Source organism: Mesoplodon densirostris, chromosome 13 (assembly GCF_025265405.1).
Source record: "Mesoplodon densirostris isolate mMesDen1 chromosome 13, mMesDen1 primary haplotype, whole genome shotgun sequence".
NCBI classification, from domain to species: Eukaryota; Metazoa; Chordata; class Mammalia; order Artiodactyla; family Ziphiidae; genus Mesoplodon; species Mesoplodon densirostris.
This window is the reverse complement of record NC_082673.1, coordinates 66,162,784-66,177,605: the sequence shown is the minus strand read 5'-3', so window position 1 is coordinate 66,177,605 and position 14,822 is coordinate 66,162,784. Positions and strand designations below refer to the sequence as shown.

The following is a 14,822-nucleotide window of genomic DNA, read 5'->3' as shown; positions in this document are numbered from 1 at the left end:
CTAAAAATCATAAATGTAAGTTATTAACATTGGTGTTAAAATGAACAATTAAAAGCTACAACTACCATCTTTCACAACTCCGTTTGTCCTGATACTTTAAGAGAAAACCATTATCAGGTAATATTAACCATGAGGTTTTATTTATTCTTACATTAGTTCAAATCAAAATTTAATTACTTAGCTATCAAAACAATTTTAATTAAATACGAAGGACTATAAAATATAAAATAACACTTTATAATATCATAATCAAAGATTTTTTTATTTATTGTTTTAGGTAATGCTAGATTTCCCAACAATTGGAAGGCCATGTCTGAGGCACAAATTATGAGTGAACAGGAGTTACAGATCCCTTAAATGTTAATTTGGGGGAAGAAAGTGATTAATTTTTAGGATCTAGGGATCTATATAGCACAAAGTAAATGTACACTTTTATTTTATTTACCCAGTTGAATTAATTATGAAAATTGTTATTTACAAAATGACTTACCTTCCATAATCACTATCCAAGATGAAGCTGACATTGTGATGACCTGGAATTAATTAATATACGCAATCAATTAAATTCTCAATCACAGGAGAACAATAACTATGTATTATAAGGCCGATTTAAAACAAAGAAAAGAAATATAAAATTAGCAGTGTAATTATGCAACTGTCTACTAATCCTCAAAGAAATGAAAACTGAAATATCTTAAAGTACCTAGTGCTTTAAGATATACAAAATAGTATGTCTCAAGGTTATAACCAGGAAAACCTGACAAAATACAATAATGAATGAAAGAAAAGAATATATATGTAACCATATTGCCCTTAATTTTCTTTCATTCATTTAACAGCTATTTAATTGGGTCAGACACTCAGCTACAGGTTGAGAGATGCAGGGTGGGCACACAGTTTGCTCGTCTCAAAGAGCACACTGCCAAGTGGAGGATACAGTCAGTCCAAAGCAATGACACAGAGAACTAAAAACTGTGATAAAGCTATCAAGCAAAAGGAGAACGAACTTTGATAATGTAAGGCTGGGGATCAGGCTTTTTTGAAGACGTGACATTTCATCTGAAACTCTCAGGATGGGAAGTTTGCAAAGGTCCTGAGACAGAAGGAGTAAAGCTCATCCAATAACTAAAAGGTTTATGAGTCTGAAGTACATAGAGCAAGGAGAAAAAAACAGAGTAAAAGTAAAGCTACAGGTAAATTAGTAATGGAATCATCTGGATGACAGAAGAAAAGAAAAAAGAAACTTGAAGAAGCTTACTTCAATGTCAACCTTAGAAAAAGGTAATTCATACATGCTTACATGACACTGAAAAGAAGCCAAGGTAAAGAGGAAATGTTAATTTAAAAAAAAAGGGATGAGGCCACAGGAGAGGTCTAAGAGAATACAAAACAAGGAAATAGTCAGGCATTTCTGAGAACAATGAAGAATGATGACTGACACTTACCAATGTAAGTTCCAGTCATCTTACAAATCATAGAACCCACGTCTCCATTTGGGTGATCTAGTTTTAGACCATACCTAATAAAATACATATGTTAATTTCAAAGTTTATATTGACACTGAAGTTTTAAAATATTGTGTTTCCCTTAAAAACATCTTATGAATTTCAGAATATATATCAGGATAGAAACTGTTGCTACAACAGAAATTTTTGTAAAATGAAAATACTTCCCAGTCTTGGTTGAAGTTATTTGAATAAAACTTCATGTGAAAATTAAATATTTTGTAATTAATTTGGTTATCCCCATTGATACTCTTTTTAAAGAATTTAAAACATTACCAAATGAAACAATTATTTGATAAAGGTATTTCTCAAAACATCTTTCTCAAAATAATCTAAAAGCAGTTCATATCATACCATACTGGAGATAGTAGATATCAGGTTACATCTAACTATATAAATGATTGCTAATTTACTATAAAAATATTACAATCTATACTGTTATAAAGCATTCAGCTATGCAATACTGCTAGAAATTATTTAAATCTAGTATGTTTGTATCTACTATTTATTTTTCTAAAGAAAATTATTTGAATTACTTACAAATTATCAGATTGTGGTATGAGAAGTTCACAGGGCATTCCTCCAATATAAACTCTGTATAAATATTTTATTGGAAATGATCAAGTTGTCTTTAATACATCATTTCAAAATGCTCTCCTCCCACCAAGTTTACTGTTACCTTATATTTTTTTCCCAATCACTTATTATTATCCATCATTCATTCACTCAACAAACATCTATTGACCACTTATTATGTTACAGTTTTTGCTCTAGGTACTGGAACACATCAGTGAACAGAACAAAGATCCCTGCCCTTATAGAACTGACATTCTAACTTGGGGAAAATGACAATAAACATGATAATAATAATATATTTGGTGTGTTAGGAAGTGATAAATACTATGGGAATAGAAAATGTAGATAATGGGGACTCTTCCACCTGAAGTTCAATTAATTCAAATACAAAATATAATTTTCTAGTTAAGTTTCATACTATAAGAATTAAACAAGGCCCACAACAGAGGTCCCACAAAGTAACTGGATGAAGAGGATGTCTAACAGCATCAGTGTCAATGAAATGGGAACAAGAAGCTGAGAAGGATTAGAAGCTGAGAGGAAAATCTGCCTTCACATTTCCCCAGCTGACTAGGTCGACCCATTGCTTTAAGGCTGATAGAACCCAAGGAGATCGGAGGCTTGCAGGTAACTGACTGCTATCACATTCTTTGCACCATCAGAACAAACCCCCAGCTTCTGGGACAGCAAATCCCATACTCAAAATAAGGCCAGATACAAACCTCAACTATAAAAAATAGAGACTTCTATTTGCAGAGAACTTTGAACTTTTTAATATACACACAAATTCTTTCATTTGATCATTACATTAGGTTGTAAAGAAGTAAACTGAATTACTGTAACCATTTTAGAGATTTATGAATTCATATTCTCTTTCTAACTTCTTGCCTCACTGCAACTAAATAATAAATTTAGCAGCAAACATTTATAGGCACTTACCACATTTAGTCCTTGCAACGACCTTATGGGTTAGTAACTATTACCCTTCCATTTCACAGATGAAGAGACTGAGGCAGGGAAGTTAAGTAGTTTGCCCAAGCCTGCAGCCAGTAAGGGACAGAACAGGAATTCAAACCCAGACAGTCCTGCTCCAATGTGTGCTCTGAACCGCACCCCATAATTCCCAAAGTGGTCTGGGTTTGCCTTTCTATGGTAATACTAACCTATTTGGCCTTAAATACATATATTTAACTATTTTTCTCATCTGATCTTTTAGACCAAAAGTGCCTTAATAGGCACTAGGTCCTTCAGTCATTTGCATGTCCTCGATCATTTGTACCTGGTCTGAATTTGGAGATTGGGCCAAACTGACAAGACTTGTGAGAAGCAAAAGCAGCTTGAGCACTTGGGTCTCCCGACGTCCTGCCCAGGACTCAGCCCATTGTTTCCTGGTAACAGAATTCAGGCACAGTGAAATGCCTTGAGGGCCCCAGTGTCACAATGAATGTGGTAGAAATGAGGTAAATGCAGCTCTAAAACCTTTGTGCCTCCTATTAATAGGTGTGTGAATTTTTTTCTATTTATCTATACTATCTCAGGGTTACCAGAGTATAGGGGCTGGGTAGCCTGCCCTCTGAGGTCTCTTCTGACTGTGATGCTGTGATGTCATGAAATAATTTTTATCCATTCCTTTGTATTAAACAGAAGTAAATTTCAACTACAGTGGAGAAAGAAAAGGAATCACTTTGAAAGTTAAACTTTCTATTTTCTGCCATCATTAGGGAAAGGATGACTTAGAGAACCCAAATTAAGAATTGGAATATAAGACATTCATAACACTAGGGGGTGTGGGGAAGGGATGCACTGGGAGTTCGGGGTTAGTAGATGCAAACTACTACATATAGAATGGATGAACAACAAGGTCCTACTGTGTAACAGGGAACTATATTCAATGTCCTGGGATAAACCATAATGAAAAGAATATAAAAAAAGAATGTATATATATGTATAACTGAGTCACTTTGCTGTATAGCAGAAATTAACACATTGTCAATCAACTATACTTCAATTTTAAAAAAAGACATTCATATGGACTTGAGGATATGGGGAGGGGGAAGGGTAAGCTGTGACAAAGCGAAAGAGAGGCATGGACATATATACAGTACCAAATGTAAGGTAGATAGATAGTGGGAAGCAGCCGCATAGCACAGGGAGATCAGATTGGTGCTTTGTGACCGCCTGGAGGGGTGGGATAGGGAGGGTGGGAGGGAGGGAGATGCAAGAGGGAAGGGATGGGGGAACAGATATATATGTATGACTGATTCACTTTGTTATAAAGCAGAAACTAATAAAAAAATAAATAAATAAAAACTCAAAAAAAAGACATTCATAACACTCAACTATATGGAAATAGACAAAATCTTTATTTATACTAAACTGTCCATATAAAATGTTAAATATTTGTTTCTCTATTTTAGTAGTTCTTTTAAGATCAACATGAATATTTCTAGATTATAGATTCATGCAAATGTGATTTAACTGAGAGTTCTACCCCACAGAATGCCAGATAAATTATCTTTATTTCATTTAGTAAAACCTTTCAAATTGCATGTTTTACAAAATTATATATTCATATGTACGTGTATGTGTGCTGAGTTATTATTTATCCATTTATTCATTTTACATATGTATTCAGTAAGCATGAAGCATCTTGAAAGCTCTGATACTGATTCTGTAGGAAATGAACAGGACTTTCAGTCTTTCAAGGCAGGACTGAGATAACCCCACCTATGCTAGAGGAAGATAACTCTAGTGACAGTGCTAGTTTCCTACCCAAAAGGTGGAAACTAGTATTTTTTGATGTCAGGTAACCAGCCAATGTTACCATCTGGTCCACAGTTAGTATATGGAGGAACCAGGATTCAAATCCTAGCCTGTTAATAAATTATTGACAGTTTTTAGTTTCAGCACTGTCCCATACATGACATGTAGTAGAAAAAGTGCCAAATTGCCTGTTAGGAGACTTGTGTTCTCCTCCTGACCTTGACTAGGTGATGGACTTCCAGGCTTCCAAGGCATTTGTTTAATATGTACAAAATGAGGCAGTTAGATTAAGTAACAAAATTCTCCAGTGATGAAGTTCTGTGACTTTAGCTTAATTACTATTGGACTTGCTTCCACGTACCTTCTATAAATAAAATCCATCATAGAAAAATAAGCAATTATGTCATACTAAAAGAGAAAGGTATACTGGCCATTGCTTCTATGTCAATGAATCATGGCAACAGTCTTATTTTTCTTCCTCTAATATGGCTGAAAAACACTAGTTAATCCCATCACATTGTAGTGGTTTTTAATATCATTGGACCCATTATTCATGGGATATCATGTCTCATTTATGAATTATAAGAATATGTTTCCACATCAAAAACTTACCTTAAAATCCTAACATTTCTCCCATTTGAGCTTAGTGCTATATTACTTCCATAGACATCAGTGAAAATTCTGCCTTGAATTGTTATTAGTGTACCTAAAAACAAACCAAAGAAAAAGCTCTGTGTAAGATTATCTATCCATATACCCATACACTTAATATTAAAACTTTAGAGGTTTTCCCAATAAAGCAAGCATCCAGACGCTTACATCTTGTGTTCACTACTATTGTTTAGCATCGTTCTAAAAGTTCTAATACAATAAACCATGAACAAATAATTATAGTATTAAAGAGATATCTATAAGTATTTATAGCTTAAAGAGGTGTTTCGTGGAAGATAGGATGAATTATTCAATAAATATTGCTTGGGTCATGGGTGATTTGAAAAAATGTAAATAAGATCCCTACCTTATGCCAAAAAATGAAATAAATTCTACGTGAAATAAAAATTAAATATAAACAATAAAACCATACAAACTCTTGAAAAATAAGTGAAAATTTATATAATATTTGTATAATCGGGATGGTGGGATCTTCTACAGCATAAAAATAAAGGGAGAAATAACAAAGGTTAAGATCTATAGATTTGATAATAAAAATTAAGTGTCTGAATGACAGAAACATCACTAATAAATTTTAAAAGCAAATAATAAATTCAAAAAATATTTCCTATCTATATGATGTATATATGGTTAATATTCTTAAAATGCAAAGAATTCCTGCAACTTAATATGAAAAAAATGACTAGCCTTAAAAAGGGAGATGAACCAATAATTTATAAAAAGAAGAAATACACATGGTTAATAAATACAAAATTAATTACATAAATCAAAGAACTGGAAAAATTTTTAAAAAAACAACTATATTCTTCACATAAATTCTTTTTAAAAAAAAAAAAGAAAAGGAGAAAAGGCCTGCCTTCCAGCACCCAGTGTCCACTGGGCTTGGAGCAGGTGGAGCCAGGGCCAGTGCCCTAGGAGAAGGTATAGGAGTAGAATTTTTCACATAAATTCTTGAAATAAAATGAGTGCCTAGAATTGTTAAGGTTATAGAAAAAGGCATTTTCATATATTCCTGTTGGAATTATAAACTGGTATAACTATAGCTATTATAATAAACACTGGAAGCAAACTAATGTTCAATAAGAGGGAAAGTTTAATACATTATAATAGATTCAGATGCAGCTATTAAAAAGCATTAAAATTTTTTTTAGTTGTTTTATAATCAGAAAATGCTATTTATAAATTTTTAGGTATCATAATAATTTTATGTACTAAAAATTAATTAACTATTATAAACAAACAAGATATTTCAGCCGTCATATAACAGACCTGGAGTTCCAGATAAAGGTGTGATGCTCCTTATTGTTGGGGTTCTGAAACTTTTTGCCTGTAAAATAATATTGTTGATAAGCAGTCATCTCTATTTTGTTCCTAGTTTTATGAAATATCTCTGCTTATTACATTATTTATATTTGAACAATATCCATAATATGACTGTCAAAATATTCCTTTTATATATGAGAAATAAAGTTCAGAATATTACTCTGATTATTCAAAATCTTTTCCTTACCCCCTAAAAATCCTCTTTCATTTCAAAGTGTTTCTACTTGGAATTTTAAAATTCAATCATCCTTTTGTTATCAGTGTAAGTCAAACCACAGTAATAAGGCTCTCTGGTAAAGATTTTTAAGAATTTGGTGGAATAGAATTAAAGAAAGCCTACTTTGGGTTAAGATTATAAAGAAAAAATAACAAAGCATTTTTCAAAAACATAGAAGCAAAACTTGGAAAGAGTTCATCAGAGTAAGCTTTAGTAACTAAGCTAACGATAATTTTCTAGAGTTATTATACAAAAAATACTTAGAACACCACCTGACACATTGGTTATTATTATTCAAGTAAACATATGCCAACTTCTTTTTAAAAGACAAAATGAGAAATAATTACCACAAAAGGGAAATTTGAAAAACAAAATTAATTCTGAACAGGCAAAAAGCAGAGCTGATAGACTAAGTTTCCTCAATAACTGGGATACAAGCAGACCAACATCTATGCCTAAAAACAAATAATGTAGGAGAAAAACAAGCTAGAAATAGATCAAGAATAGTCCATCTGCACAAACATAAGGGTACCTCAGAAAAACAGAAGAGGACAGAAACATGGGCTGTATTTTTAAAGAATAACTGAAGTTTTTTGGAGGAGGAAGGTTGCTGGTGGCGAAAAAGATGGCCTCTACATGAATACAAAAATTATATAAGCAAAATAACCTAACACAAAGTAGACTCTCACTAAATGTCAGCTGTCTACCCCCCCATTCTTATTCAGGAATAACCTAAAAGAAAGATGCCCAGATACTTAAAGTAAAAGGACAGATTTCTTTCAGACTTCCAAGAAGAGATAAATTTTGAAATTTGAGGCTAAGAATGACTTCAGACTCATTCTTTCACACTTCAGAAATGGTTAATGGAGAATCTATGTAAAACTAATAAGTAATATAATACCTAGTCAAATGGACTTTGGGCAAAATATCATTTTTAGAGGTAGTAAGGGAAAAGCTAGAGGAACTACCAAGTTGTGTGTAAATCAATCTCTCTACGCCACAATGTACTCATATAAATTACATCTGTGGCAAAAAATAATTGAAGAGTGCATATTAAACAACATATTAGTTACTATTATTATTTGAGGAGCTAGATTAGAAACAGATTTTCAATTTAATACACCATCTACAAAGAAAAGAATCAATGAAGATGGCAGAGCAAGTTATTTTATAGAAAATAGAAAATGAGGGAGAAGGTTCTGAAAATTAAGAATAATTAGTCTGAATAATAGCAGTCAAGGATAATGATAAAAAGTATTAAAGATAAAATCAGAAAATAGTATGAGAATTAGATGCTACAAGTATGCAATTTTGTAAAGGGTTTTAAACAACCCAATAAACGTGTGCAAAAGTTATTGGTCCTGATAAGAACAAAAAGTAAGCATAAGCACTTAGAGACGTTTAAAACAACTGGACATTGCTGTGACATTTTTATTGTATTTTACATAATATTTAGCCACAACAGACTGGAAATTTTTAAAAAGATGATCCTTCACCATGGGTTGTTTAAGACACAGGACCAAGAAACAATGGAGATATGATTTCAAAATTCCAAACTAGAGTTCTATACCCAACTAAACTGTCAACCAAATGTGAGAGTAGCATGGAAGTTTTAGTATTGGAAGGATTTTATTTTAACCTATTAGTAGAAGGAGTTTATTTTCTAAGTACACTTTTCTCCACTAATATGAGGGAATAGTAAATCAAGAAAAAGGAAGACATAAGATTTAGGGAGCAAGTAGTGACATGAGGGAGAGAGGCAGAAAGTCCCCAGAAAGCTGGTGAAGGGAGACCCCATGATGATTGACTGCTGTGCAGCACATCTAGAGAACAGGCTGCCCAGACTGGAGCAGGAGCACAGAATTCAGGAGTGATGTCTTTTAGGCAAAGATGATTTGATAAATTACCTAATGATTTAAATACCTTGAAAAAATATCATATTTCTGGTGCAGAGTTTGATACACAGAAAACTAGGCAAATACCTACACACACATAAAAACCCAGTTATTAACTCCAAGCAAAACAAAATACTGTGTAAGAGAGAAATGTAGTCACAGCACAATACTTGTTTCAGCTATGAATATTACTTATACAGACATAATCATGTTATGAATATTGATCTAACCAAAACTGGGGCAAATCTAATTGAGAGAAGGAGTGGGAGGATATCTGTGTGTGTTGGAGGTGGGAAGGGGTAGCATTTTCATCTCAAACATGGCTATAATTTTCCTCTCCCTGTATCCTCACCTGCAATGTCTTTGCAGCTCTTCCCATCAAGAGATGGAGGCTTGAATATGGACTGGCCTTGGAACTTGTTTCAGCCATTAGAATGTGGTTCAAAGAGCGTGACATTTCTGAGCCTAGGGCTAAAGGCTCCCTGCATACTTCTGCTCTCCTGAGGGATCCCTGCCTCCATCATATGAATAACTCTGGGCTACTTTTGGAGGGTACAGACACTATACAGAACAAAGCCTAATCAGCTCAGTTGTTCCAGCTGAGGCCTCCCAAATGTGAAAGCACCTAGCCAAGAGCAGCAAAGCCTCCTACCTAATGCACCACAGACACACAAGCAAGCCCAACAGAGATCAGTCTACCTCTGCCCAGAACAGAAGAACCACACAGCTGACCCGTGGCTACATAAGCAATATAAATGACTGCTGCTTGAAGCTAAGCTTGCGAGTTGTGTTACACAGTACAAGTTAATAGATATAAGAATATAGGTGCTAAATTCTCATCTTCCATTGTAAGAATTATCAATAAATAGATAATATTGATAGTTTAACTATTCAGAAATAGCAATAAATATATTTCTAATTAAGAAGCCTATTATTAGAAATATCACAACAAATCATATAAAACATTATTTGATCATACATTAGAAATAATATGTTTCTTCTTTAGAACATGGGAAAGGAATAATAACGTGCATGGCCTTGAATGTTGTATGTGAACAGTATAATGAAGAAGGACAGAGAGACCAACAGGCTACAGCGATAATGGCTGAGAAATGACAAGGCCAGAATCAAAACCAAGGCCATGTCAGGAAAGAAGATAAGGGGACGATGAACTTTAGAGCTAATCTGCAGGGTAGGATCATCATGGTTTGGGGCTGAAGATGAAGGAAAGGGAGAAACCAAGGATGTAACAGGTTTCTAGCTTGAGATGTGTGAGAAATACCAGACAAAAAGTAGGGTTAAGGAGGAATACGAGAAGTCCAGTTTGAGATTTGTTGAATTTAGGTTGCTTTGGAGACATTTTGGCATTTTATTCTAGGAAACAAAAGATGGTTCCACATTTAAGGAGAGAGAAGGGAGCCAGAGATATTTGGGATTCATATTTGGCAATATATTTGGGAATCGTAGACGCTTCTTGAGGACAGAAGTCGTAACTAATTTCCTCAGCATTTCCTCTTATATTGGAACATTACAGCACTCGGTAATTGACAACTTAAAGCATAAATACAATTTTTTAAAATATATGGGATGGTCCTTAGAAGAAAATATATTATAGTGAACACCTATATTTAGGGTAACTAAATTTTGAATGGCTCTGTGCTACATGCAGTCACATCTTATCTCATTGCATTAGAAAGTACAAAGAAAGGGAAAAGAGTTATGTCTCTATTTAAAATGAAGGTGAGTCTGATGAAAACAGAAAAAGGAAACTCAAACTAAGAGCAGAAATGGAGAAAGAGAAAAAATAGTATGAATAAGAAAATAGTTTGGAAGTATACAAGTTTAATTCATTAATAAAATTAATTTAAAAAGGTAAACATGAAATGATAAAAGAGCTTCCATTACTATAGAAGATAATTAACAGTGGGTGAAATTAAACTTAGCTACATGCTAGTAAATTATTTAATGTGGAAATAGATAACAATCTGTAAAATTAAAAAATAAAAACCCAGTTCCGCAAGAAAGAAAGCGTACGATCAATTATACGTAAGTTAGAGAGGAGATGCCACGTACATGGAAGCTGCAGGCCCAGCTGTTGATGTGACCTTTGCAGATATTATTTTCTGCAATAGGAACCCCATCCACACTGACTCTAATAGTGTAGGAACCTTCTGGCATTGCTCTGGAAAGCAAATGAAGAACACATAAGGAATGCAAAACTCTGTTATTTAATGTATAGCATTAATGTACATGTCATTTTTGAAAAAAAAGTGCCTTAAATTCTAATTGTTGTACAATTAAATTCAATTTTATATTATGGAAAGAAGATGATCTCCATCCTGAACTCTGTACTGCAAATTCTAACATTATAGACCTCAAGCAAATGCTTATTCTGACTAATGCATTGGTGCTTATTGAAAAGGAAAACAAATGTAATAATAATAATTTAAAATAGTAACATATCATCTTGGTGCAATTATTTTATGCTTTACTTTTTAAAAAGTTTTAATAATGTTTCTCTCTAAGTAAGCTGAAAAACAGCCTAATGTGGATGGAATCCTCTGAAATATGGGCTACCTGTCTCAGTATTGAAAGTTGGCATTTAAAATGATTAATTTTTTCTCCTAAGTTGCTAATAACAAACATCAATTTGAGCTGATAGTAAAGAACTTGAAATGTCAGTCTACAAAATGATCATCTTTAATCTTAATGACTATGTCAAGATTCTGAACAAAATTAATCAAACTGGACAGTAAGGCATAAATTTGATATTTTGAAGAGCATCATCACAATTTAATAGTGGCCATTTATCTTCTAAAAAAGATCAATAATGATAATAGCTCTAATAACCTGGGAAAGGATATAGAATATATTTTGATCATGCCAATATGTGAATATAATAAAGGTATAAAATAGTCTAAACATCATGAAATCAAAAATAATAGCTGAAAAAATATAGCTGATAATCAGAAAAACATTATTGTAATAGCCAGAGTGATAAAACTATTATAATACTGATATGCATAACTGTGGTTCTGATATGATGAAAATGATTTTATTAAAGATACTTTAAAACATACCTAGTATAGCATGTAATTTGAGTTGAATGACTTGAATCTTTTTCTACATCACAAGAAATTGATCGGAAAGAAGAAACTAATTGCACACAGTTTCCCAACTCAGCATTATCAACTCCATAGTTAAACTGGTTTGCTTGAGCAAAACCTGTAAGAATGAAAGCACACAATTATTATTAATGGAACTCTGTTTCCAAAGATCCAACACTTATTTCGTATTGAATTATTTAATAAATAATAAGAAATAGTACTGTTAAATAAGCAGTTAATCTATTTCATATTCACCCCTATGATTGTAATCCTCTTTGGAAACATGAAAATTAGCCTTTAATTAATTTATTCATAAAAGCAATGCTTGAGAACCTATTATTTGTCAGGTTGTTAACTGCATTGTAATCAAATGGCTTATATCCCAGTAACAGGGTGGGGAGGGGTGGAGAAACAGACAATATACAAATATATACCACCAGATGCTATGTCTAGTGGAGATAACTACTATGCAAACAGCAGGCTAAAGGGCACAGAAAGAGGAGACAAAGGGAACACGATTTTATAAGACATGGGGTCCTTACCTTGAGTACCTATAAAGCAAAATCTGAGGTAAGGACTTGCAAGTAGATAGTTTATTTGGGTGGTGATCCCTTAGGGACAAGAGAGAAGAAAACCTGAAGAACAAAACTTGGACACCACTGAAAACAGCTAGGGTTCAATCTTGCTGGAAAAGACTTTTAAGGAAAATATAGACTGCCTCTCAGAAGCAAAGAATCAATGGGAAGAAGCATTTATTCATCAAATCCTGTCCCATTAGGTGACAGTTCCCCATGGGGGAAATGGCTTTTCCTGCACTTTCAGGCTGCACATAGGTATATGCCATCTGGGTTCCAACGTCTCAAGTCACCGCATCAAAGAAGCCCTGGGACAAAGACATGCTGTGGGACCTGGAGGCTAGAGCTGGAAGCACAGATTGAGTCAAAGTACATGGGGAACTTTCTGCCACTTCTGTGGCTAGAATAAGAGGTGGGAACCAGGATGTGAGGCTGAGTAGGAAAGGCATCTGATACACTTGATTCCTTGTACCATACAGATATGCTCAGGCCCTACTTTTAAGTACAATCCATTGTCAGGTCTACAGGCAGTGGCCACCTAAGAGCTCTGCTAAAGATTTAATACAAGAGGGTTAGTGGGACATGCAACAGGCCACAGTTAATACAACTGGTCTTGAGGCTATAATTAATATGCATGTCCCCTCTCTATCACCCATTGTAATTTCCCTAACCATTAGCCAGCACTTCAGCTAATGGAGTGTTGCTAACCTTGGTCCTGAGGATCTGAGCCCAAAGTTGCCTTGCCCATGTCTGGTTGTGGTTGCCACCTATGCCTATTCACAGTTATCACTGCACATGGAGGCCAAGAGATGCTCCAGGAATACCGTGAATTCCAGACATACTGCTCCTCATCTGCATTAGGTGAAAGCAACCCTCCCTCTTCACAACCATCAGAATGGACGATCTCTACCAGTCTACTACTTATGTTTGCTCAATTCAAACTGATCGGTCAAGTGGTAGTTTCAGTTCAGTGGAACACATATTGGGACCCCTGGCAGAAGCATTCTCGATCTGGAAACTCAGACCCAGAATCCAGCAGAACCTAAAATTGCAAGGACAGAAAGCACAGATTCAATTTTTGGATCATTGGGAGTGATAATGACAGGGAGTAACCCTTCACTCCCAGCTCCATGTATTCCATCTGTTGGGAAACAAGTGTGGATCTGCCATTGGCTCAGTGCATATGGCACGTGATGGAGCACAGCATCCCACTCCACAGGATGTTGTTCCCAAGCTGGGTTCTTAGTCTTGCCTTTCGTAGGCTGTTCCATCATTCTATGAGGCCATGTTTCAGGGTGATGCAGGGTTCATGGTCATGTGCCCATTATCACTACTTTTTCACTATAAAATATGTTCCTTGTTCTGAGGCCCTGTTTTATGTCATCTCATGGTGGTAATTCAGACTCTATATGCTCTCAGAAGATGAGGCTGGCAGAGGCATGGTGGAAAGAGAAGGCAAAACCCACATCTGGAATAGTGTCAGTTCCAGAAACAGTGAATCTCTGCTTGTCAATGAGGAAAGGAGAGTGATGCAGTCGACTTGTCACTGAGTGGCTGGGTGTACTTCTTGAGGGATAGTCCCCATTGAGAGCTCAGTGTTGGTCTCTGCTACTGACAGAACAGGTATTCAGAAACAGCGGTAGGTAGCTTAGTGTTGGTGAAAGGGAGTCCCTGGTGTTGGTCCATGCACAGCCTTCACCAATGGCCCTCTGTTCAGAGGCCCATTGCACAAGCACTCAGGCAGCCAAGGAGAGAAGCTCCTGAACAAGTTATCCAATCGACCTAGTTGTTCCATTTCCTCTGTTGGGGATACTCTCCTGTGAGTGCATTCACCGGTCTCTTTCCAAGACTTACTTATTTCTGATTTTTCAATCTTGTACTAGTCAAGTGATCTGCCACAGCCCAGGAGCTGATGTATATCTTTACCTTGGACCACCTTTTCCTCCTTATAAAGTTACTGACCATGTATACTCCTCACAGCTCTGCCTACCAGGGAGGCTGACATTGAAAGTAAATTAAGAGCCCAGGGAATACTTTGCAACATTTATGATATCAGAGGTGAGGCCAAGAAGGCACTTGTCATAGATGGTCATGGAAGCTTTTCAGAAGGAGTAAGCCATGAGACTATCTATGGGAAGTACATTTTAGTTAGAACAGGGTGTCCCAAGTCCCGGTGGTGGGAGCATGTT

General features: G+C 35.0%; 1 protein-coding gene across 1 annotated transcript in view; it reads right to left on the bottom strand.

Annotated features, from left to right (window-relative positions):
- PKHD1L1 (PKHD1 like 1) overlaps positions 1-14,822 on the bottom strand; it is a 152,527-nt gene that overhangs the window by 129,061 nt on the left and 8,644 nt on the right. The window contains exons 3-9 of the mRNA XM_060115730.1: positions 12,032-12,176; positions 11,025-11,133; positions 6,786-6,843; positions 5,457-5,550; positions 2,046-2,099; positions 1,446-1,519; positions 491-533 (exon numbers count right to left, since the gene is read on the bottom strand). Coding sequence (XP_059971713.1) covers positions 491-533; positions 1,446-1,519; positions 2,046-2,099; positions 5,457-5,550; positions 6,786-6,843; positions 11,025-11,133; positions 12,032-12,176 — 577 coding nt within the window. The remainder of the gene's footprint in view (positions 1-490; positions 534-1,445; positions 1,520-2,045; positions 2,100-5,456; positions 5,551-6,785; positions 6,844-11,024; positions 11,134-12,031; positions 12,177-14,822) is intronic.